This window comes from Sceloporus occidentalis, unplaced genomic scaffold, assembly GCF_023333645.1.
Source record: "Sceloporus occidentalis isolate IW3139 unplaced genomic scaffold, rSceOcc1.0.p SCAF_10, whole genome shotgun sequence".
NCBI classification, from domain to species: domain Eukaryota; kingdom Metazoa; phylum Chordata; class Lepidosauria; order Squamata; family Phrynosomatidae; genus Sceloporus; species Sceloporus occidentalis.
The window spans coordinates 37,246,317-37,272,443 of record NW_028316990.1 but is presented as its reverse complement, the minus strand read 5'-3'; the positions used below and the strand labels follow the sequence as shown (position 1 = coordinate 37,272,443).

Below are 26,127 nucleotides of genomic sequence, written 5' to 3'. Positions count from 1 at the left end.
AGCCTTGGGGTCGCCATAAGTTGGAGACAACTTGAAGGCACACAAGAACAACAGCAAGACCTTTCCTCTTCTTCACTGCCTTTGAGTCAACCTTGACCATTGCCCAGGCCTCTCCATCTCCCTCTTCTGGGTAGCCACAGTCCAGAACATTTAACCATGTTCAGCCAAGGAGTGCGTAGGAGGACAAGAGAGTTTGGGGAGCGCTGCTCTAGAAAGGAGGAAGGAAGGAGGGAGGGAGAGACTAGGAGGGAAGGAAGGGGGAAGAAAAGAAGGAGGGAGGGAAGGGGGTAAGGGGGAAGGAAGCAGGGAAGAAGGAAGGACAGAAGAAGAAAAAAGAGTGGAAGGAAGGACAGAGGAAGAAAGAACAGAGGACGGAAGGAGGAAGTGAGGGAATGAAGAAGGGAGGGAGGGAGGTAGGAGGAAGTTAGGGAGGGAGGAAGAAGGAAGGAAGTGAATGAAGGAAAGAAGGAAGGAAGAAGGAAGAAAAGGGAGGGAAGGGGGAAGGAAGGACAGAGGAAGAAAGGAAGAAGGAAGGGCAGAGGAAGGAAGAAGAGAGGAAAGGAGGGAGGGAGGTAGGAGGAAGGAAAGAAGGAAGGAAGAAGAAAGAAAAGGAGGGAGGGAAGGGGGAAGGAAGGACAGAGGAAGGAAGGAAGAAGGGCAGAGGAAGGAAAAAGGGAGGGAGGGAGGGAGGGAGGGAGGGAGGAGGAAGTTATAAGGAGGGAGGAGGAAGGAAGGAAGTGAAGGAAGGAGGAAGTGAAGGAAGGAGTCCAACTCTCTTGGGAACTCAGCCCAAGAGGAGCCTTGGGAAGATAAACCAGATAGAGTGTGCCATATATGTGTGTGTGTGTGTGTGTATCTCTATGTCTATCTCTAAGGCTGGCCTGGAGCGGAGGGTGGCGTTGGAGGGAGGCAGGAGGGATGGAGGGATGGAGGGATGGGGGGAGGGAGGGAGGGAGGGAGGGAGGGAGGAGGGCGGAGGGTTCGGGGCGCGAGGCTGCTTCCTCTTATTATCAAGTTAATTAAAGGCAGCATCTGACAATGTCACTCGCTGCAGAAAAAGGGATTTAAACGCGACGTCTCCCAGGGCCCTTCGTGTCAAGCGCCCCTTCCTTCGCTCTTTCGCTCTTTCTTCGCCTTTCCCTCTCCCTCTCTCTTTCTCTTTCTTTCTTTCTTTCTTTCTTTCATTCTTTCTTTCTTCCTCCCAATCATCCTGGGCCTTCTTCGCAATCCTTGCCTTTTCGAGGCAGCGAAGCAATTATCAGGACGATTAGATGGAATAAATATAAACGAGGACGACGTTTTTAAATAGGAGGAAATGGAATGAAATGAAAGAACATTCTCTCTTTCCAAAAGGAAAGTGTTTCCTTAGGCAGCCGCTGAGCATACAGAGAGAGATATGTCTATATGTATATGTGTGTATATATATATATGGACATATACACTTATATATTACACATTTACACATGAATATACATACAAATACACACATACATGTATATTACATGCACACACACACACATATATATATTACATTTATATATATTACACACACATATATATACACATACAAACATACATATATATATATATATATACACACACACACACACAGGAATATACATACATATATTACAGGTATATAACACACACACACACACATATATATATATATACAAACGCATGTATATGTTTTACAAATTATATATATATATATATATATATATATATATATAACATATCTACACATGAATATATATATATGTATATTCACACACACATACATGTATATATTACATATCTACACATTAATATATGTGTGTGTATATATTCACACACATACATGCGTATATATATTACATATACAAACATATAATATATACATTGCAGGTACATATATTAATATATACATTAATATATAACATGCATATGTGTGTGTGTGTGTGTATACATATACATACATACATACATATATATATATATATATATATACATACACATACTGTAATAGAAAGAGATATCAAGGGAAAAGGTTGGATGAAAGGGCTCTTTTTTGTAACCCTCTCTTCCAGATGAAAGGCTCTTCTCAAGCACTTTAAGAGGGGATTGTATTATGTTCCCCTTCCTTTTAAGGAGGGGAAAAAACCCTTTATATATACATATACACACACACACACACATATATATATATATAATTTTATTTAACCCTCCTCCCTAAAGAAATGGGATGTCTGTCCTCCTCCAAGGAAAAAAGAGGAGCATGGAGAAGACTCATCATCATCATCATCATCATGAGAGATATCATAATATATCATTTTCTCCCCTTCTTTTTGGTCAAAAAGTCTGTTTTTCTTTCTCTCCTGATCAAATAATAATGTTTTCCTTTCCCCTTTTCCTTTCTTTTTGCAGAAGAGTGCCCCATTGAAATGCACCCAAAGCACCAGCCTCAGCATCATCCTCATCCTCATCCTCCTTCTTCTCTTCTCTTCTTCTCTTCGGTGGGACTTGCTCTGGAGGTCAAGTGACGGACGGATTGTATGCTTCTCCATAATAATATTAATTAAACAATTTGCATGCTAATAAGGTAACAATTATCAGGGCTTCTGTTGAAAGATTCAGGTTATTACAACACGCCAGTCTGGAGGCCAAGGGTCAGGCAGTGAGAGGCGAGAGGAAATTTCAACTCGAATTAACAGGCTGTCAGCTCCAGAAAATGGGATAAATAAAGTTGAATTAATTCATTATAATGGAGAGAGAGAGAGAGAGAGATTGAGAGAGAGGGAAGGAAGGAAGGAAAGGAGGAAGAGAGGAAAGGAGGAAAAGGAGGGGGAGAAACAGAAGAGAAGAAAACCTTCCCTCCTCCATGGATGTTTTATTTCATTCCACCCTTTTTAAATTATTATTATTATTATTATTATTATTATTAAAAATACAATATTATTATATTGTATGTTGGATGATTTTAACTATGTTAGCCGCTTTGATTGTTTTATGACAGGAAAGCGGGATACAAATAACACTTTTATTATTATTATTATTATTATTATTAAAAATTATTATTATTAAATAGTATTTAAAATTAAAGCTATTTAACAAAATAAAATATTTAAAATAAAATTATTAAAATAATAATAATGATAATAATGTATTTCATATTATTATTATAAAAAGGTTGGAATGAAATATATTATTGTTATTATTTTAATAATTTTATTTTAAATATTTTATTTCACATTGTTATTATTACAAAGGGTGGCATGAAATATATTATTTTTATTATTATTATTTTAATAATTTTATTTTATTAAATTTGTTTAATTTTAAATGTTATTTAATAATAATAATAATAATTTTAATTTTTAATAATAATAAAAATAAAAGTTTTATTTGTATTCCTGTAAAAAAACAATCAACTTAGTTAAAAGCATCCAACATACAATACTTAGTATATATAATATTACAATATCCCCCCCTAAAAAATAAGAATTAAACACATCACCATTAAAATTGATTAATTTAAAAGAAAACATTAAGACAGCATAAATAATGGGTAGAATAGTAGCATGATACATGATGGGTTTTTTATTATTATTATTATTATTATTATTATTATTATTATTCTGGATTGATTCCCTTTCTGTATTCAAAATCACGTTTCCTGTGACTTTCCAGCCCTTGAAAGCCTTGCAAAGGGGAAAGGAAAAAAGAAAGAGAGAAAGGAAGGAAGGAAGGAAGGAAGGAAGGAAGAGGAGGGAGAGGAGAGGAAAGGTCCAGGGTTTTTCTTGCTACAGGCAAAAAAAAAAAGGAATAAAATAAAACCCAACCCCTTGCATTTCCATTTAGTATTTATAAGAGGAAGAAATTAAATTATGCTGGGAAAGAAAGCCCTTGGCCTTCTCAGCCAAAGGATTAATCCCTAAAACAGCCCCCCTTTGCTATCGTTTTGTTGCAAGGAGGCTTGGGGAGGGCTCCAAAGGATCTATCTATCTATCTATCTATCTCTCTATATTAATATAATATAATATATAGGAAATAAAGCTAGCATTTGGAGCCCTCACCAAACTTCCTTCCAACTCCAACTAAGAAGGCTTGGTGATGGGTCCAAATGCTAGCTTTATTTCATATACTATATATATACTATATGTATAAATATATATATAATTATTATTATTATTATATGCAATGAAGCTAGCCTTTGGAGCCCTCACCAAGCCTCCTTCCAACTCCAACCAAGGATATAATACCTAAATTAAACTGCCATCTAGAGTCCATTCGGGAAGGAAAGACCCCCTCCAGGTTTCCTGGAAGAGATTCAATTTAGATTTGGTTTTATAAAGGATGGAGAGAAGATGAATCCGGATTAGGACTCGAAACCGGAGTGAATTTCGGACTGGAGTTTGGGTCTGCTTCTTCTCCCTTTGCTGCAATGAAGGTGGGGAAAAGCAAAGTTTGATCCATCCCTATGAAAAGGTATTGGAGGTAAAGAGGAAGGCCTTTCTATATTATTATTATTATTATTATTATTATTATTATTATTATTATTATTATTATTATTTAATTATTGGAGTCATTTTGGGTCTCCTTAGGTCCACAGATACACACACACACACACACAGTATACATACATTGCATACATACACATACATACATATATACATACATGTATATATGTGTGCTTATGTATGTATACATATATACATACAGTTATATATATTCCTTTGAAATATACATGCATGCATACATATATGTGTATATATGTACATATGTATGTATATTTCAAAGGAATATATATATGTATATGTATGTATACACACACACATATATGTATGTATATACATGCATAGATGCATACATACATATTCCTTGGAAAGAAGAAGAGCTAAATTCCCTGTTGATAAAAGCGTCCTTGGGCTCCTTTTGGAAATTGTAACTTTTCTTGGCCCAAGGGAAACCAGGGAGACCCCTGAAGTTACCCAAACTCCACTTTGTCCAGGTTTAGATGTCCCTTTCTCTCCCCAGAATCCGAATTGCTCCAGGAGCATCTGCAAAGTGTCAGGGACTCAGTTCCAGGAGATAGAGATTCAGGAGTGAAGCCTGGAAAGGGCTTGGTTTTGTCAGCCGCCTCGGGTCCCTTTCTGGGAGAAAGGCAGCACAGGAAAGAAGTAAAATGAAAGCTCTCACCTCTTTTGGGATTCACCTTGGGCTTAAAGGCCCCCTAATTTTGGGAAAGTCCATAGGAAACCATGGGCTGAGGCTCTCCTTCCTCTCCCCAGTTGCTCCACTTCTTGGCTTTCTGGGTTCTTGGAGTTTACACTGAACCTAGAAACAAATTTAAAGTCTATGTGTATTACATATATACATATGAACATACATACATATATTACATATAGATATATTACACACGCACACATACACATTTATATATATACACATACATGAATATACAGTACATAGATATATTACACACACACACATATATACATACATGTATATATCGAACACACAATTATATATATATATATATTACATATATACACATGAATATACACATACATATATTACATGTATATATATATATTACATGCACACATATATACACACATACACATATATATTCCATATATATGTATATATTACATTCACACACACATATACACACACATACATGTATTGTGTGTGTATATATATATATTACATATATACACATGAATATACGCATGTACATTACATGTGTGTATATATATATATATATATATTACATACATACACACATATATATCATATATACACATGAATATACATACATATATTACATGTGTGTGACAATATGTATTATATATATTGGGCCTGATAGGGTTTACTTTTGAGTAAATATGTGCCAAATTAGTCCTTTCTTCAGTGGAGAAGTTTGGGAAGCAGCAATATTCTTCCTAGAAGGAGAATTGTACATCATCATCTATTATTATTATTATTAGTAGTAGTAGTAGTAGTATTTTAGGATAAGGGATCTTGGCCCCTAACTTTTTCAAAGGGAAGCTGCACTGCTGTGGGCCTGATTTACTCCGGAATAAGGACCAGGAAGGCTCCAAAGGGGATTCTGGATGGCATCCTCGACCAATCCACTTCTTTGGCGGCCATTATAGAGGCGTGAAGGGGAGCAGGATTCGAATCCAGGACCCCAATCCGAAGCAGTTCTCCATCTCAAATGACTCCTGGGAGGCTTAGTCTGGGAATCCAGACCAGAAGTAGGCCTTTTGCACGAAATTTGGGGCCTTTAGTGTTCGTGTTGTGTGTGTTGTGCATTTACAAATCGGGTGTAAATGCAATTGGAGGACGTGCCCCATTCTTTTGCCCGGACACCCTCTTTCCATCCTCAGACTCTTTCCTTGCCCTGGAAGCATTCCCACGTGAGCGCCTGACACGCATCTCTATCTATCTATCTATCTATCTATCTATCTATCTATCTATCTATCTATCTATCTATCTATCTATCTTCCACAGACCATTTCTAATGTTTGCTAAATAGACCTCTTTTTTAATTAGAGGGCCCTTGGCCCCATTCAGAATTTAATGTGGGTTTTTCCAGGGATCAATAGGAGGGAAAAAAGGGGGAGTGAGAAAGGGAGAGAGAAAGAGAAAGGGAGGCGTTAATTATTATTTTGATTGATGCGATCCGAAGGCGATGCTTTAAACGATAAACGAGGCTTTCTTTCGACCCCCCCCCGAAAAAAATTGGCTTAATTTTAAAAGCAAAAAGTCCTTGCAACCGTCTGTGTCTCTCCTCCTTCTCCTTCTTTTTCTCCTTCTTCTTTTTCTCCTCCTTCTTCTCTTCCTTTCCGATCCGTGGAGCTGGAAGAAGGAGCCCGAGAGGAGATGAAAAGCCTTGTAGTTTTAAATTCATTGTGACAGCCCTGGAAAGAGAGGATGATGAATCTCCTATTATTGGATCAGTCTATTTGCCGCTCAATGTCTCCCTGTAATTGGAGCAACATCACTTTAAAGGTTCACAGGAGTCGAAACGTTTCTGGGAGGAGAGGGAGGGGGCAGGAGGAGGGGAGGGGAAGGGAAAGGGAGGGGAGGGCAGAAGAGAGGGAGTGGGGAGGGGAGGTGGAGGGAAAGACAGGGGAGGGGAGAAAGGGAAAGGAAGGGGAGGAAAGGAAAGGAAAAGTGGGGAGGGGAAGGAGAAAGGGAAAGGGAAAGTGAGAGGAGGGGAGAGGGAGTGGGGAGGGGAGAGAAAGGGAAAATGGGGAAGGGGCGAGGGAGGGGAGGAAAGAGGGAGTAGAGAGGGGAGGGAAGAGGAAATGGGGAGGAAAAGTGAGGAGATGGAGTGGAGGGGAGGGGGAAAGGGAAAGGAAGGGGAAGAAAGGAAAGGAAAGGAAAAGTGGGGAGGGGAGGAAAGAAGGAGTAGAGAGGAGGAGGAGGGAATGGGGAGGGGAGGGAAAGTGAGGAGGTGTAGGGGAAGGGAGAAAGGGAAAGGAAGGGGAGGGAAGAGGGAGGAGAGGAAAGAGGGAAAGTGGGAGGGGAGGGGGAAGAAGGGAAAGTAAGGGGAGGAAAGGAAAAGGGGATGAGAGAGGAAGTGGGGAGGGGAAAGGAGAAAGTGGGTTGGGGAGGAAAGGGAAAGTGGGGAGGGGAGGAAATGGGGACTGCAGAGGGGAGGGAAGGAGGGAAAGTAAGGGGTGAAAAGAGGAAGTGGGGAGGGGAGGAAAAGCAAAATGGAGAAAGGAAAGAGAAGGTGGGGAGGAAAAGGAGTGGGGAGGGGAGAGGAAGAAAGAAATTGAGGGGAGGAAAGGGAAAGTTGGGAGGGGGAATTAGGAAGTGGGGAGGGGAGAGGGGTGGGGAGAGGAGGAGGAGAAAGAAAGGGCAGGAAAGGGAAAGTGGGGAGAAAAGGAAAAGCGGGAGAGGAAAAGAAGTGGGGAGGAGAGGCAAGAGGAAGTGGGGAGAGGGAAGATAAATTGGGTTGGGGAGGAAAGAGAAAATAAGAGGAGGAAAGGGAAAGTGGGGAGGAAAAAGGAAGGGGAAGGGGGAAAGGAAGTGGAGAGGGGAGTAGGGAGAAAGTGGAGAGGGGGGAGAGGAAGTAGGAAAGTAAATGGGAAGCAAAGAGGAGGAAAAGAAAAGGCGAGGAGGGGAAGGGAGGGGGAAACAGGGACAGGAAAGGGAAAGTGGGGGAGGAAAGGGAAAGTGGTTAGGGGGAGAAGAAGGGAGGAGGAAAGGATGAGGAAATGGGGTAAGGGAAGTGGAAGGCCCCCTCTCTTTTCCGGGACATCTCTTAGCGCTCCCTCGCTTCGGCGGCTCCTGATGAGAGGGGAGCCCCCCCCCGTCCTTCCCTCCCTCCCTCCCTCCCTTCCTCCCTCCCTCCTTTGGAAGCCGAAGGAGTTCTTCCCAAAGTCCCCCTCCCTCCCCTCCCCCTCCCTGCTCTTGTTGTGACAGCTTTGATATTGTTTATTGAGGGTGGATGTCAGGTATAATTAGCAATCGATATGGAAACCGGGGGGGGGGGGAGAGAGAGGAGAAGGCAAGGCAAGGGAAGGCTCCCCCTCCCTCCCCTCCCCTCCCCCCGCCTGTGACGTCAGAGCCGATTAAGGCCTGCGATTGGTCCCCAATTCCCCGGGCCGGCGCCTAATTACCGGCCAGGCCTGGCTGGGGATAAAGTTAAAGCGACCGGGCGCCCTCCAGCATGCGCTGGGCTTCGCGCAGGGCCCCCCTCGGCAGACCCTCGCCAGCAGCAGCAGCAGCAGCAGCCCCCCGGCGCCCCAGGAGGAGGAGGAGGCGGAGGAGGAGGTGGCGGAGGCGGCGGCGCTGGAGGGGGACCCCGGCCCAGTGACCCCCAGCAGGGCCCCCGGCTCCCTTGGCCAGAAGGAGGAAGGGGAGACCCCCCCAAAGCCCCCCTTGGTCAGGAGGGAAAGAAGGCCCCCAAGCTCCTCAGGGTCCCTTGCGAGGAAGAAGACCCCAGGCCACCCTTGCTCCCTCGGCCAGAAGAAGAAGGCCGCCTTTGGTCCCTTGACCAGAAGAGAAAGAAGTTCCAGGCCCCCTTTGGTCCTTTGACCAGAGGAAGACAACCCCAAGACGCCCTTGGTCTCCTGGCCAAAGGAAGAAGGCCCCAAGCTACTCAGCGTCCCTTGACCAGAGGAAGAAGACCCTGAAGCCACCTTGGATCTCTTGACCGGAGGAGGAAGACCTCCCAAACGCCCTTGGTCCCTTGGCCAAAAGAAGGAGACCTCAGGCCACCTTTGACCAGAGGAAGAAGACCCCCAGGCCGCCTTTGGTCTCTTGGTTAGAAGAAGAAGAAGACCCTCCTCAGGCCAGCCTTGGTCCCTTGACCAGAAGAAGAAGAAGACTCCTGAGCCGCTCTTGGCCCCTTGGCCGAAGGAAGAAGACCCCCCAGCTGCCCTTGGTCCCTTGACCAGAAGGAGAAGGAGGAGAGCCAGAGGAGGAAGAGGGGCCCCCTGGACTGTGGGGGGCCGGAGGGACCCCCTTGCCCTCCCTGGCCTCAGGATGGACAGCCGCATCCTGGAGCACCCGCACGCCCAGTTCGGGGGCATGGTGGGCTTCCCTTACCCGCTGGGCCACCACCACCACGTCTACGAACTGGCCGGCCACCAGCTCCAGTCCGCCGCCGCCGCCGCCGCTGCCTCGGTGCCCTTCTCCATCGACGGATTACTCAACGGCACTTGCGCCGCCGCCGCCGCTGCCGCCGCTGCCGCCGCCTCGGTCCTCAACCCGAACCCGCTGCTTCCCGGGGGCTGCGGCGGCGGAGGAGGAGCCGGGGAGGCCGGGCAGCCCTTCAAGCTCAACGGTGAGTCCGGCCAGGGGCCTCCGGGGGAGAGGAAAGGCCCCAGGAGGAAGTGGAGGGGGAAGTGGAGGAGGAAGTGGGGTTTTCCTCCACCTGCAGAAGAAGGGAGGGAAAGGGAGGGAGGAAAGGCAAATGGGGGGAAAGTGAGAGGAGGAAGAGAAAAGACAAAGTGGAAGAGGAAAGCAAAAGTAGGGGAGAGAGAAAGGAGGAGGAAAGAAATGCAAGGGGGAAGGAAAGGAGAAAGAAAGGACAAGGAAAGAGAAAGTGGTGAAGAGAAAGACAAAGTGGTTGAAAAGATAAAGAGTGGAGGAAAGAAAGTGAGGGAGGAAAGGGGAAATAGAAAGTGGGGTAGGAAAGAGAAAATAGGAAGGAGAAAGTGGGGGAAGAGAAAGTAGAAAGGAAAAAGAAAACGGGAAAGAAAGTGAGGGATAAGAGGAACTGGGGAGGAAGGAGGAAGTGGTAGGGAAAGAGAAAGTGAGGGGAAGGAATGAGAAAGTGGGAGAAGAGAAAGGGAGAAGAAAAAGAAAGTGGGGGAAAGAGAAAATGGGGAGAAAGAAAAGGGAACGAAAGTGAGGGGGAAGAAAAGAAAGTCGGGGTAAGAAAGTGAAGAGGAAAGAGAAAATGGGAAGAAAGAGAAAGGGGGGAGGAAAGGGAAAGTGGGGGATTTTTTCTCCCCTTGGAGGAGGAAGGGTGAAACTGGGGTCGGGATGGGACCTCTGGGTCATTTCTTTAAAGCCCCCCCCCCATCAAAAAACCCAAAGCGGACCCAGGCTTTCAACCCAAAGATGAGAAGCCCCCTTCTTCAGAAAAACAAACCAAGACCCCGATCGTGAGAAGAAGGCTCTCTCTTCCCATCGCTCGGGTTTTTCTGGGCTGTTATTGTTTGGGCTGTTTGTTTTTCCCCAGCCTTTTCTTTCTTTCTTTCTTTCTTTCTTTCTTTCTTTCTTCCCCTTAAGAAGAAAAGGAGAGAGAAAGAAAAAGTACTCCCAGCTCGGAGCCATTCAGCATTTCTACCCGACATTTCTCTCTTCCATTTAATTCGGAAAGAGGAATTAATCGGGTTCTTGGTTTGCCTAAAAGTAGAGAAAGGTTTGGGGTTTGGTTTTGGTTTTAATTTAATTTATTATGATTACTGTTTGCAAAGGGGCTAAACAACAAAGAGAAAGCATTGGAAAGCTGGGAGTATTTATTAATGGGGAGAAAAGTTACTTTCCAGGGCCGGTTGGAGGATGGATTTGGGCCTTCCTCACTTTTTAGGGGGGGGGGGATAAATTAATAAATAAGAATAGGGAGGGGAAAAATAGAAACTGGATATTACGGATTTTGGTTTTAATTGCAGAGGAAATACTATATATATATATATATATATATATATATGGAATTAAATATTTGGATTGAAGGAGGATCGTTCCCTTTCCTTTCTTCTTCTTGGAGAGGAGAAACGACCCGGAGCTGGAAAGATGCAGAGAAGCACCGCTGTTTCTGGATTGATTTTTTAATTATTATTCTAATACAGATTAGGGAGAAAATGCCTTTATTATTTTCCCTACCTAAAAGTATTCGCCTGCCTATTGGATACCTCCAAATTTTGACGGGGGGGGGTAAAATTTGCCATTTGGGGGTCCTGAAGGCGACCAAAGAGAAGATGGAGGGAAAGGACGAGAAAAAGGGGGTCTTTTGTGGGTCAAAATGACCCCTTTTTGCAAAGAAGGGCCACGATTTGCCCCAAAGCGTTCCGACGGTCCTTTTTTTCCTGTCTTTCAATAGACCCCAAATCCTTTATTCCGAAATCTTAGCACCTTTATTCCCAAACCAGAACTTTAGAAGGCTTTCGATGGGGAGGAAAGTCCCTTTTTTAAATGTATAGATCCCCCCCCAAAGTCCCCAAAGTCCCCTCGCAGCTGCGAAAAAGCAAAGGAACCAAGAGATGGAGAGGAAGCACTGACGGAGCCATCGCTTCGTAAACCTTCCTATATGGATAATATAATGTAATGTAATGTAATATAGTACTGTATAATATAATGTACTTCTGGGGGGATAAATAATACCCCTGAGGCGTTAGAGAGAGAGAGAGAGAGAGAGAGAGAGAGAGAGAGACCTTCTGGTTTGTTTAAATGTGTTTTAACGGGAACGTCCGACTCTCTTTAAACGAACGGGCGGCGTTTGAGTCGGAACCGTTTTCTCCCGAAATTGGTGGGATTGCTTCCCAAAATTAAAGTGTTTTGGAAAGCTGCTCCGGATTTGGATTTGGAGGCTCAATTTTTTTTTTGGAGGGGAACCCAATTAGAATCGGATTGAGGGACCTATTTGGAAAAGGCAGGGAAACCCAACTAGTCTGCATTTGGATTTGGGGTTCAATTCTTTTCTTTTGGGGGGAGAGGGCCAACTTGGAATTGGATGGGGGACCTATTTGGAAAGGGTTGGGATTCTTTCCTTTTTGGGGTGAATAGGAATTGGATTGGGGGGCTATTTGGAAAATGCAGGAACATCCCTCTGGTCTGGATTTGGATTTGGGGTTTCAATTCTTTTATTTTTGGGGTGGGAATCCCATTTGGAGTTGGATGGGGGTCTATTTGGGAAAAGCAGGGATCCCCAACTGGTCTGGATCTGGATTTGGGGGTTCAGTTCTTTCCTTTTCGGAAGAAACCCAATTGGAGTCGGATGGGGGGGACCTATTTGGGAAAGCCAGGGATGCTTAACTGGTGTGGATTTGGGTCTGGGGGTTCCTGCTCCCATTCTCTCCTCTTTCTGCCCCCCTTCCCACCCCCCGAAAGATGCTATAGACCCCGACAAGGAGAGCCCCGGGTGCAAAAGGCGGCGGACGCGGACCAACTTCACCGGTTGGCAGCTGGAAGAGTTGGAGAAAGCCTTCAACGAAAGCCATTATCCGGACGTTTTCATGCGGGAAGCCCTGGCCCTGAGGCTGGACCTGGTCGAATCCAGAGTGCAGGTAATCCGGATCGCATTGGATCCAGACAGAAAAGGGATCCTTGTATTCCCCCGCCTTATCTCTCTCATCCTTATCCTTAGACGAAAAGAAACCTGGCTCCAAACCCAGCCCAGACCCCTTTTCTTTGGCCGGGACCACACTGCAAAAATAATCCGGTTTGAGACTGCTTTAGTGCTAAATTGGGTGGGTTTAGGGGACATTGCGTTTTAATGTTTTAATATTGTTGTAAGCCGCCTCGATCTCATTGGAGAGGCAATTTATAAATACATTATTATTATTATTATTATTATTATTATTATTATTATTGGGAATCCTGGGGGTTTCCTGTGGTTTATTGTGGCCCCAGAGGTCTCCGACCCAGAAGGCTCAATGTTTCACTTCCCAGTTAAAGCGGTTTCAAACAGTAGGTTATGACTGCATCCGCACTGCAGAAATAATCCGGTTTGACCCCGCTTTAACTGCTCCAGGGCTCAATGCTCTGAAATGTAGTTTCAGGAGACATTTCTTTCAGAGCGCTCAGGATCTGCAGCAAACTACAAATCCCAGGGTTCCCTGGAGCCAAAGCGGCGTCAAACCGGGTTATTTCTGCTGTGAGGATGCAGCCTCTCTTCCCTTTGCGTTGTCAAAAAGGACCAATTTTTTAACGAAGAGGGGACAGTTTCCCCAAATTTTTATCTCCCCCGAAAAGTGTGTGAATTGCGAAATCTGGACCACAATTTCACATCGTTTCCCATTCATTTCTTCCCCAGAAGAGCAAAGAGGGCTATATATTTTATATATATATATATATATATATATATATATATATATAAAAAATTTCTCTGGGTTGATTATTTTGTCTCTTGGCTTCTATTCCTCACCCCCCTTTAAAAAGGAGGCCCCCGAAGGAATGATTTCCGAGCGCAACGCGTTTGCTTCCCGACGCGTTTCCGTTCCCTGAAATAGGTCCGACTTTGCCTTTGGAATTACTTTTAAGTGGAAGATGGGACTTGGAGTCCCAGGGGTCTGTGTGTGGTTGCGTTGTGTTGTGTTGGAGCGTGTCTGTGTGGGCAGATATTACCCCTCTCCTAGCACCATTTCCACCCAAGGAAGGGAGGAAGGAAAGGAAAAAGAAGGAAGGACGGAAGGGAAGGAAGGAAGAGGGAAGGAAGGAAGGAAGGAAGGAAGGAAGGAAGGAAGGAAGGAAGGAAGGAAGGGGAAGGGAAGGAAAAGGAAGGAAGGGAGGAAGGGGAAGGGAAGGAAAAGGAAGGAAGGGAGGAGGGGAATGCAAGGCAGGAAGAAAGGAAGGATGGAAGGGAAGGAAGGAGGATGAAGGGAAGGAAAAGGAAGGGAAGGGGAGGAAGGAAGGAAGAGGAAGAGAATGAAGGAAGGTAGAGGAAGAGTTTTCTCCCTTCTTCCTTTCCTTTCTTTTCCTTTCCTTTCTTTTCCTCCCAGCTTGGAAAAATTACAGTTATGACCAACAGAAGTGGCAGAGAATTTAGGGGGTGCCTTTTTTTATCCCCCCTATAGAGAAAATAAATACCCAGCATCCAGGAAACGCTGGGAATTGTGGCGACATCATCATCATCATCAATAATAATAATAATAATAATAATATCATCTCCACCACCCTCTGGATGCTTAGTATTTTTTTTCTCCATGGGTGAAAAGGGGGGGGGGGGCCCTCCAATAACTACTCTGCGACAATAATAATAATAATAATTGGATAAAGATGACTTTAGGCAAATAATTGTTGGCATATTTGGAGGCTGAGGCTGAGGCTGAGGCTGAGGCTGAGGCTGCTGCTTGTTCTGGGCCTGCCTTTCAGCCCCAGGTCCGAGGCTGGTGGGGCTCATCCCCTTTTGCCATTGTCTTCTAAGGAGAGAGAGAGAGAGAGAGAGGCGTCTTCTTCCCCCAAATGCCTTGCCTCCCCCTTAGCCTCCCTTTCCTCAATGGAGCCAAAGACCCCCTCCCCATTTCTTCCCTGAGGCCAGAATGGGCTCCTTCTCGGAGGCCAAAAGACAGTCACCGAAAGAAAGAAAGAAAGAAAGAAAGAAAGAAAGAAAGAAAGAAAGAGGGGGGCTGGGGAAGGGAATCCAAGGGGATGCCACAGATACCAGCAGAGCAAGGCATTGGTTGTGTGTGTGTGTGTGTGTGTGTGTGTGTATCATTATGTGTATGTATGTATGCATGTGTGTGTGTATATATATATATATATATATATACACACACACATATATATGTATATATATATATATACTGTATATATATGTTTATGTATGTATATGTATGCATATATATATGTCTATGTATGTGTAATTATGTGTGCACATGTATGTATGTGTGTATATATGTATATATATTTATGCATGTGCATGTATGTATCTGTGTATATATGTAAGTATGTATATATGTGTCTGTGTGTGTTTAAGTATGTATATGTGTGCATGTATGTTTATGCATAAATGTGTGTATGTATGTGTGTGGAATTATGTGTGCACATTTATGTATTGTGTGTATATGCATATATTTATAGATATATTTATGCATGTATATGTATGTGTTTATGTATATATGTGTGTGTGTATATATGTATGTATGTTTAAGTATGTATATGTACACATATAAATGTATGTACATGTATGCATGTATGTATCTATATGCGTATATGTGTGTATATATATATATTTATGTATTCATGTGTATATATGTGTGTATGTATGTGTGTATGTGTGTGTGTATATATATATATATGTATGCATATGTATGGATTGTGTGTAGATATACGCATATATATATGTGTGTGTGTGTGTATATAAATATATATTTATGGGATTGAGTATTTATATTTATGTGTATATGTGTGTTTATCTATCATCTATCTATCTATCTATCTATCTATCTATCTTGAAGATGACGATGCCCCATGTTTTCCCTCTGCTTTTCGTTTATGGGGCAGTTATTCTTTTAAAGCTTGGAAGAAAGGAGAGGGAAAAGGTCTCCAAAAGGTCTCCCTCGTTAGTCTCTTTGCGGGATAAAAAGAAGGAAGGAAGGAAGGAAGGAAGGAAGGAAGGAAGGGGAAATCAAAGGAATGTGGCAGCACCTTTCAGACTTGCCTGGTTTTGATTTTCGCCTGAGCTTTCGTGGCTACAGACCCACTTCTCCAGATGCAATACGGAGGGATGGCATTGAAGCCTCAGCTGTCATGCAGATTTAGACCGTTTTTGGGAGCGGGGTGGAAGGGAAGAGGAGCCAGAAAGAGGCAAACCGTGACCCTTGCCAAGGAGAAAGCGGTTGTGTGTTTGTGTGTTTCCATATCTGTTGTGTGTGTCCTTAAAAAGTTAATTGAAAGAGGCCTCGTCCTCTTAGCGCTTGCTTTTTATACACAACGCAGAGCATTTTGAGGCGGTTTGGAGGAAGGCAGAGGAAAAAGTTGTGTGTGTGTGTGTGTGTGTGTGTGTGTACTATTTCGAAGGTTTGGGGTATACTATATATATATATATATATATATATATATATATATATATTGTGTGTGTGTGTGTGTGTGTGTGTGTGTGTTTTCTCACCCGACAGTGTTTGGAAAGAAAGACAGATTGCCCCCCAAAAGAGACGGGTCTTAGTGTGTGTTTGTGAGTATTTGGCAAGGTTGCGTGTTGGCAGAGGAGCCTTCAGACGTTGTCATCCGGGGTCCTCTTGCGGATCCTCCATCCCTTTGCTCACTTTCGGAGTGTTTCCAAGGCTGAGAAAAAGCCTTCCCGAAAATAGGCTGCGAGATGCCTGTATTGTGTGTGTGTGTTTTGTGTGGATCGGAAAACACGTGTAACGGGTTGGAAGCTTCTTCTCCCCCTCTCCCTCCCCTTCCCCATCCGCTTTCCCTTTTAATCCGAAATTGCAGTGGGTTCGTCCATGGTTGGCGGAGGACACGGGAGATTCTCGCGTGTTGGCGGTTCGCACGTGCCTCTTGGCCGTCCTAGGCAGCGCTTCCTAGGCCTTTCTTAGGGAAGGGGTCCCCAGAGGTGGGTCCCCCCCCTCGCCCCCGAAATGTTAGCCTAGGGCTCAGGGAGCCCTTTGCATCGGAAGAAGTGGAGTTGTAACCACGGAAGCTCCTGCTGAAATAAAGGCGAGGTAGTCTTACAAGTGCTGCCATAGTCCTCATCCCTTCCTGCCTTCCTTCCTTCTCTCCTTCTCTTCCTCCCCTCCCCTCCCCCTTCCTTCCTTCCTTCCTTCCTTCCTTCCTTCCTTCCTTCCTTCCTTCCTTCCTTCTCTCCCCTTCCTTTCCTCTTTCTTTCTTTCTTTCTTTCTTTCTTTCTTTCTTTCCTTCCTCCCTCCCTCCTTCCCTCTTCCTCTCCGGCTCAAAGGAGGCAGCCTTCCTCTCGCTTTCAGGCCGCTTTAGAGGAGGAAGGCGCCTGCCTGGGTCCGCCCCGTCCAGGCAGCAGGCAGCAGCAGGGCTCCCCCTGGGGACTGCTCCCTCCTTCGGCTTCCAAGGCAAAGAGGCCCGGAAGAAGGAAGGGGTTTTGGGGGGAGGAGGAATTGCTGGGGACCCCGCGGAGTTGGGAGGGAGGGGGTCGCGCGCAGGGGGCGGGAGCGCGCACTGGCGCCTGGGTTAATCGCTTCTCTTCCTTCCTCCCTCTCTACTTTTCTTCCTCCTTCCCTCGCTCCCTTCTTTTTGTACTTTCTTCCTGCTTTTCATCATTCATTTCTATTTCCCTTCCTTCCTTTCTTCTTTCCTTCTTCCCTCCCTCCCTCCCTTTTTTATTTCCGTCCTCCCTCCCTCCCTCCCTCCCTTTCTACTTTTCTTCCTTCCTTCTGTCTCCTTCCGTCCCCATCTTCTTTTCTTCCCTGCTTCCGCTTCCTGTTTCTTCCTTCCTCCCTTCTTCCTTTCTCTTCTCCTTCCAGGTCTGGTTCCAGAACCGTCGGGCCAAGTGGCGGAAGAAGGAGAACACCAAGAAGGGCCCGGGCCGCCCTGCGCACAACTCCCACCCGACGACCTGCAGCGGGGAGCCGATGGACCCGGAGGAGATCGCGCGCAAGGAGCTGGAGAAGCTGGAGAAGAAGAAGCGCAAGCACGAGAAGAAGCTGCTCAAGAGCCAGCAGCGGGGCCTCCACTCCCCCGGCGCCCTCTCGGCCCACAGCAGCACCCAGAGCTCCGACTCCGACTCCGGCGGCGGGGGATGCGGGGGCGGCGGAGGGGGAGGACTCTCCCCGGAGCCCCCGGGCCTCGAGCCCCCCAAGCTCCGGACGCCTTCCTCGGGCCCTTCCTCCTCCTCCTCCTCCTCCTCGGCTTCCCTGCCTTTGGAGCCGACGGCGCCTTCGGCTTTCTACCGGGGCTGCAGCGGGGGACACCGAGGGCCCCTCCAGAAGGACTCCGGGCCCCTCCTCCTCCCGGAAGGCGTTGCTCTTCCTCACCCGCTTCCGCTTCCCCTTCCTCCCTCCTCGACGGCGGGGCCCAAGCCCAGCCCCTTCAGCGTGGAGAGCCTGCTTTCGGACTCCCCCCCGCGACGGAAAGCGCTGGAGTTCCGCGCCGCCTCGCCCTCCTCCTCCTCCTCCCCGGCCCTGGGCCCCCCCTCCTCCTCGGCCTCCCCGACGGCCAGGGCCCCCCTCCTGGGCAAGGGCCACTTCCTGCTCTACCCGATCACCCAGCCCTTGGGCTTCCTGGTGCCCCAGGCCGCCCTCCGCAGCCCCCTCGAGACAGACCCCTCCCCGCTCCCCGACCCGGACTCCGACCCACCGCCCCAAGACAAAAGCAGCCCCGGCAGCCGCCCGGAGGAGAGCAGCCTGGGAGGCGCCTCGGCCTCCAAGAAAGCAGCCCCGACGGCGGCGGCGGCGGCGGAGGCCACGGGGGACCCCTTGGCCCCCAGGCCTGCCTCCCCTCCGGCCCTTTCGCCTCCTGCTTCCTGCCAGGCGGACTGCAAGAGCAGCAAAGGCAAAGGCAAAGGCAGCCTCAGCCTCGGGGGCCCCGTCGAGGCTCCGCCGAAGAAGCCCTCCTCGCCGCCGGAGACCGAGAGGAGAAGCAGCAGCAGCAGCAGCCGAGAAGCCAGCCCTGGAGACTGCGAGGAGGTGGATATGGACTAGGCAGGGGATGGGGCTGGGGACAGGGGCAGGGCAGGGCAGGCCTGGGGGGCCCAGAACAGACCCAGCCCTGGCTCCCTCCCATGGGCTTCGGGGGTTGTTCTTCAGGCTCAAAGGTCTCCCGAAACTACATCTCCCAGGATTCCCTAGCTGGGGGGGCATGGGTCCGAAACACACCCCGCAGGAGGCACCCTGAGCCTCAAAAGCCTCCCTGAACTACAGTTCCCAGGAGTCCCTAGCATGGAGACACCTTGCAGGAAGCATCCGGTTTGAGGCTGCTTGAACTGCCCTGGCTCAGTGCTAGGGAATCCTGGGAATTGTAGTTCCTTGGGACCCCTCCCCCTAGAGTTCTCTGACAGAGAAGGCTCAAAAGCCTCCCAGAACTACACATCCCAGAATTCCCTGGCTCAGTGGGAATTGTAGTTCCTGACAGCTCCAGAGCCTTATGACAGAAAAGGCCCAATGGTCCACAGCAGAAATAACCCAGTTTGAGACTGCTTTGACTGCCCTGGTTCAGTGCTAGGGAATCCTGGGAACTGTAGTTTTGTGAGCCATTTCGCCTTCTCTGTCTGGTGCCAGAACAAACTACAACTCCCAGGATTCCCTGGCACTGAACCAGGGCAGCTAAAGCGGTCTCAAACTGGATTATTTGAACAAAGCCTCCCTTTTGGAAGCCAGTAAGTCCCTCTTTCCTCCATATATATATATATATATATATATATATATATATATATATATGGCTGGGACGGACTTTGGGGAATTTAAGGTTGTTTTTTTTGAGCCGAAGCTGGACTTGATGTGAATACTGTAAAACTACAAAAAAACACAACAACACAACAACAACGAATCCTCAAACCTTGTAAAGTGCAAAAATGTTTAAAGATATTTATATATGTGTAAAAAAAAGAAATAATAATTCCACTTTTTTTGATAAATAAAAACCTCTTTAAACAAAAAGTCAACTTCGGGGGAGTATTTATTGTTTAACCCCCATTTCCTTGGCACTTTTTAAACAAAAATTATGACTATATCTATGTCTCTATCTATATCTATATCTAATAACTAGAAGTAACTTTGGGAGGGCTGTGAGGTGGCTTTGGCTAATGATTTTATTATCCCTATCCAGGTTTCTGTTTTTCCCTTCCACACCTGGGACTCCATCAAAGAGAATGACATTCTGCTTGACATTATATATATATACACACACACACACACACACACACACACACTGTGTGTGTGTGTGTGTGTGTGTGTGTGTATGGAGTTGGGGGAGAGAGGTATTGGAGGGATATCCCCCCAATACCTCTCTTCTCTGCTCTTAATTTCCCCCCAACTTTTTTTTTGGGGGGGGGTTCCTGGGTATATATTTATTTCTCAAAGAAATGCATTCCTCCTCTCTTTCTCCCCCCTAATTCTCCCCAATTTTTGGGGGGGAGGGTGTCTGCTGGATGTGTCTTTATTGCTTAAAGAAAGGTGTTCCTTCTCTCTTCCCTCCCCTTAATTGCCCCCGATTTCGGGGTGACTGGATGGGCAATATATATATATATATATATATATATATATATATATATATATATATAGAGAGAGAGAGAGAGAGAGATTGGGGGCAATCAAGGGATGGACATTATATATATATATATATATATATATAAGAGAGAGAGAGCGATTGGGGCTATCAAGGGGAGGGAAGATTGGATATACATATATATATATATCTCCCCCATTGCCCCTTATCTCTATCTATCTATCTATCTATCTATCTATCTATCTATCTATCTAACTATCTCTCTCTCAAATTGAGGGGAGTGAAGAGAGGCGTTAGAGGGATACACACACACACACACACACACCCCTAATACCTCTCTTCCCTCCCTTTAATTTCCCCTCAATGATTTTGGGTCTGGATGTGCCTTTATTGCTTAAAGGAGTTCCTTCTCTCTTCCCTCATTTTCTATGCATTTTATATACTTACATATACGTGTGTTTGTGTGTGTGTATATATATATACATACACACACACACATACACATATAAAGATGGGGGGTAATTAGGGGAGGGAAGATTGGTCCTCCCCTCCCCTTGACCCCCCCATCCCATTATTTGGGGTCTGGAGGTATGTTTATTTGCTTCAATAAATGTATTCCTCCTCTTCCCCCTCAATTTTTTTTTTTTGGGGGGGGGGTCTGGATGCGTTTTTCCTGCTTAATATGTTCCAAGTTTATTTTTTTGGAGGGGGGGTTCTGAAAATGTGCTTATTTTGGGGGGGGGGTCTGGATATGTGTTCCTTTGCTTAAAGAAATGCATCCCTCCCGTTTTTTTTGGGGGGGGGTGTTTCTGACTGTGTGCTTCTTGCTTACAGAAATACATTCCTCCTCTGTTTCCCCCAACATTTTTTAAAGGGGGGGGGGTCTGGTTATGTATTTATTTGCTTACAGGAATGCATCCCTCTCTTTTCTTTGGGGGGGGGTTAGAGTCTGTCTGGGTGTTTCTTGCTTAAAAGAAACCAACAATTCCAGTGAGTTTGATTCTGCATTTCAATCCCCCTCCTCCTTGTTTCCTTACCATTCCCCCCTTAAAGAAACCCAAATCCCCCTCCCCATAAATAAATACACACACACACACGTATATATAGAGGAGGTTCTCCGCTGCAGGCTCTTTAAGGCCCCTCCAAAAAAGGGAGGAGGAAAAACAGAGAGAGCGGGAGCGAGAGAGAGAGAGAGCGAGAGAGAGAGGCATCAACTCCTGGCGCGTTTCGATATGAAAGTAATTATTTCCCTGGGCGGCGTCGGGCGTCGGAGGTCCGGGGCTGCAGTCCTCGGTCGGTCGCCCAAAGGGCTCTTCTCCATTACCGATTTTGGAGCGATATGAAATCACATAAACTTCCTGCAATAATAGAATTAGCATGAAAGGCTGGGTGTCAAATTGAAATGGGAAAATAATAGCCTGAGCAGCAGCTGGGAAAAGAAGGAGGAGGAGGAGGAGACGTGGGGAGGCATTTTCATGAGACATTTCGCCTCCTTTTTCCCTTTCCAAATACACCTCCTTCTCCCTGCCTTTCCCCCTCCCTCCATCCTCCTCCTCCTCCTCTTTTGTCAGCCCTCTTGTCGCCAGCTATATTAAGATAGATGTCCAATGATATCTCTCATTGTTCTGTCGCTTATATTGATGTTGCCGCCTTATCAGCCTATTGATCATGTGTCGCCCGTAATAGGACAGCCGCCGCAAAACGCGACCTCTCCTCTTCCGCCCCTCCTTTCGCGCTCCCCCTTTTCTTTCCCTCCCTTTGTGTGTGTGTGTGTTGCAAAAGGCGAACGCGTTGGGCCTAATGGGGAAGGGGGTCTTTGGGGACCCTTTGTGGGCGGCCAGGCAGCTGCACCGAAAGAGAGATAGCAGCAGAAGAACCAACCTAGAAAAGAAAGGAAGGGAGCAGGAGGAGGAAGGAGGGAAAGAAATACGAATTCGGCTTTGCAGCCGCACGCACCTTTTCTTCCCTTCTCCATATATATATATATATATATATATATCCATATCCAGATTCTTTTGAAATTCGCAAGGCGCAAATTAAAATGAGTTGAATTAAAAGAGAATAGGAGAGATCCCTTTCGCCTTTGCAGCCCCACACACCTTCCCCCCTCCATATATATATATATATATATATATATATAGTGTATCTATATCTATATAATCTATATGTATTTATTTCCAATCTCCCACCCCCTCAATGCTAGATCCGCACTCCTTTGAAATTCGCGGGGCGCAAAATTAAAAGTGAATTAAAAGAGAATAGAAGAGGATCAATCCCTTTCGCTTTTGCAACCGCACGCAGCTTTTCCATATATATATGTGTGTGTGTGTGTGTGTGTACTGTATCTATTTAATTCCAGCCTTTCATGCTAGACCATACTTTTTTTGGAATTTGCAGGGTGCAAAATACATTAAAATAAAAATTTAAAATAGAATAGGATAAATCCTTTTCGCTTTTGCATCGTCACACACCTTTCTTCCCTCCCCAACACACACACACACACCTATTTATCTCCAATCTCCCCCAAATACCTTGAAATTTTGCAAAGCGCAAATTAAAATAAAGTAAAAGTACACGACGTAAAATATATCCCTTTTGCATTTGCGTCCTTCCTTCCTTCCTTCCTTCCTTCCTTCCTTCCTTCCTTTCTTTTCCCTATGTAAAGGGCTGCGCGAACTTTAAAGCGCTCTATAAATAAATGTTAATAATAATAACAATATACCTATTTATCCCCAATCTCAACCCAATGCCAGCCCCCAGACTCCCTTGAAATTGGCAGGGCGCTAAATAAAACAGAAGACAACAGAATAGATCCCTTTCGCTTTTGCATCCTTTTGCACCTTTCTATCTCTCCCCTCCAAAAAAAGGATATCTTATTTTATTTGGTCCCTGCGCTCTCATAATAATAATAACAATAATAATAATAATACCTATTTATCTGCATTCTCAACCCAACGCTAGACCCAGATTCCCTTGAAACGTGCAGGGCGCAAAATAGGATAAATGACATTAAAATAGAATAGCATAGAATATATATATATGTATGTATGTATATCTCCCTTTCGCTTTTGCATCCGCACGTAGCTTTCTCCCCCCAAAAAAATCTGCAATAATAATAATAATAATACCTATTTATCTGCAATCTCCCCCAATGCCAGACCCACCTTCCCTTGAAATTTGAAGAGCGCTAAATAAAATAAAATAAATAGAAATAAAATAAATAAAAATAAAAATAAAATAGATACCTTTCGCTTTTGCATCCTTACCTACCTTTCTTCCCCCGCAAAATATTAAAATTATACACACACACACACACACACACATTTATGTCCAGTGTCCCCCAATATCAGACCCATACTCCCTTGAAATTTGCAGGGCACTTAATAAAATGAAATAAAATTAAAATTAAATTAAATTAAAATAAAATAGATCCCTTTTGCTTTTGCATCGGGACGCAAAATTATTATTATTATTATTATTATTATTATTATTATTATTATTATTATTTATACCTATTTATCTCCAATCTCTCCCCAACGCCAAGCTGACATCTCCCTTGAAATTTGCTATAATAATAATAATAATAATAATAATAATTTATACCTATTTATCTCCAATCCGACATCTCCCTTGAAATTTGCCAAAATAATAATAATAATAATAATAATAATAATACACCCCCCTTTTCTCCCCCAAATGCCCCCCTCCTCCCCCCCAATTCCCCAGAAATTGCTTTGCCAATTATTAAAGCCATTAATTCCGGCGGAGGCTGGGATGCTGCTTCCAGCCTCGTTAAAGATCCTGATCCCTCCTGGTCATCGGGCCTTTATTTGCAAATAAATTGAAAGCAATCAGAAGGACAGGAGCAGAGGATTTGCCCCCCCTTCCTTTCCTTTCCCACCCTCCTTTTTCTCCTTCTCTCTTTTCTCCTTCTCCTCCTTCACTCCCTCCATCCAAGAGGCAGCAAATGAATTTCTGAGCCCGACTCCCTTTAATAATATTTACATAGCTTCATGGCGAGGGGGGGGGGGGGCATAATATTGGTGTTTAAGAAGGGGAAAATTAGATTCAAAGCAAGCCAGGAAGGAGAGAAAGTAGCAAAGGAAGGGATGCAAAAGAGAGAAAGAGCCTCTGTTTCTCTGTTTGGCTCAGAAATGGGAAATTGTCTCTTTTTGCGCAGTCTTTGCGCAAAATCTGAAGTTCATTTGCCAAGAAAACCCCAGAAATAGGGTCTCCAGAAACGACTTGAGGGCATACAACAACAACAATAACAACAAAGGCTGGTTGCATTAAGTTGGGTAGGAACTTCATAAAACTTGCTGGAGGATGATGTTTTGGATCAATGGTTCCTAAGCTTGGTTCTTCTAGGGCTTCCCAAACTTTGCTGCTTGTTTGGGACTACAGTTCCCAGAATTCCTAGCCGTTGGGCCAAATTGGCTGGGAATAATCTGCTTTAGATCTTTGGGACTTCAGATCCCATCATTTATGTCTGTTGGGCCAAAGTTGGGCCAAAGGGGCTTCTGGGGTCTGGAGTCCAAAACACCTGGAAGACCAAAGCTTGGGAATCATTGCTTTGGGACTTCAGGTCCCATCATTCATGGCTGTTGGCCAAGTTGGCAGGGGCTTCTGGGAGCTGAAGTCCAAAACACTTGGAAGACCAAAGTTTGGGAATCAGTGCTTTAGATTTTGGGGACTTCAGGGCCCATCATTCCTGACTGTTGGCCAAGTTGGTTGTTGCTTCTAGGGTCTGAAGTCCCAACAAATAACGACTTGAGCCCAGTTAGAGTAGACCCAGTTCTCCCAGTTCTCCCAGTTAGAGCAGACCCATAGACCCCATGGCAGAAGTCCATAAACCTCATGGATTGAGAAGATCCAAGGCGATAACACTCGAAATTATTGATTCCAAATGATCCGAACCTGGGTCAACACACGAGTAAAACCCATTGCTCTAATGAGCCCTGGTGGCGCAGTGGTTAAATGCCTGTACTGCAGCCATTCACTCGAAACCACAAGGTTGCGAGTTCAAGACCAGCAAAAGGGCCCAAGCTCGACTCAGGCTTGCATCCTTCCGAGGTCGCTAAAATGAGTACCCAGACTGTTGGGGGCAAATTAGCTTACTTGCTAATTAGCTTACTTGCTGTTCACCGCTATGATCTTTGGAATAGCGGTATATAAATAAAAAAACTAAAAAACTAATTAATGGGTCTACTCGAACCAGGGCTCACAAGAGCCTCATCACAATCTGCATCTACACTGCAGAATTAACCCACTTTGACACCACTTCTGGGCTGCCAATTGGGATTCTGGGAACGGTAGTTATATGGACTATTACTGCATCTTCACTGAGGGGTAAATAACCCGGTTCGATATCACTTGGACTCCTATGGCTACAAGCTGCGGGATGCTGGGATCTGTAGTCGTCTCTCTGAGCGCCCCGATAGCAAACTATAGATCCCTAGAAAGCCATCGAAGGGAATCCAAAACCAAAACAGTTCCCAAAAAGGGCCATTGCTAGGATCCAGGGCAGTCCAAGCGGTACCAAAGCGGGTTATCTCTGCAGTGCGGATGTACCCTTTTAGTCTCTAATTTGGGGAGGCCATCCTTCTTTTTCTGTGTGTCCAAAATCTGGACTTGGAAGCTCCTTGGGCTCCTTTTGTCTCTTGAACCGGGGTCGAAAATGTATGTTTTAAAAAATGTCATTTCGTTTAGGAAAGGAGAGCCAAGGGAGGAAAGGAAAAGAAGGGAAAGAGAAAAAGGAGAGATGAAAACATACAACACTAAACTCCAAGCTGTGTGCGTTAAAAATTGTTGGTCTGG

General features: G+C 45.3%; 1 protein-coding gene and 1 long non-coding RNA gene across 2 annotated transcripts in view; both read left to right on the top strand.

The window, feature by feature from the left end:
* The window catches only part of LOC149306493 (uncharacterized), a 33,937-nt gene extending 31,062 nt beyond the window's left edge, over positions 1 to 2,875 (top strand). Inside the window, exon 3 of the long non-coding RNA XR_016282467.1 lies at positions 2,407 to 2,875. This is a non-coding gene — a long non-coding RNA (uncharacterized LOC149306493). The remainder of the gene's footprint in view (positions 1 to 2,406) is intronic.
* Positions 2,876 to 8,800: 5,925 nt separating this feature from the next.
* UNCX (UNC homeobox) lies at positions 8,801 to 18,872 on the top strand. Its single transcript, XM_089540040.1, has 3 exons — positions 8,801 to 9,790; positions 12,571 to 12,737; positions 17,613 to 18,872. The coding sequence occupies exons 1-3, from the start codon at positions 9,490 to 9,492 to the stop codon at positions 18,786 to 18,788; spliced, it is 1,644 nt and encodes a 547-aa protein (XP_089396166.1). The 5' UTR covers positions 8,801 to 9,489; the 3' UTR covers positions 18,789 to 18,872.
* Positions 18,873 to 26,127: the final 7,255 nt, after the last annotated feature.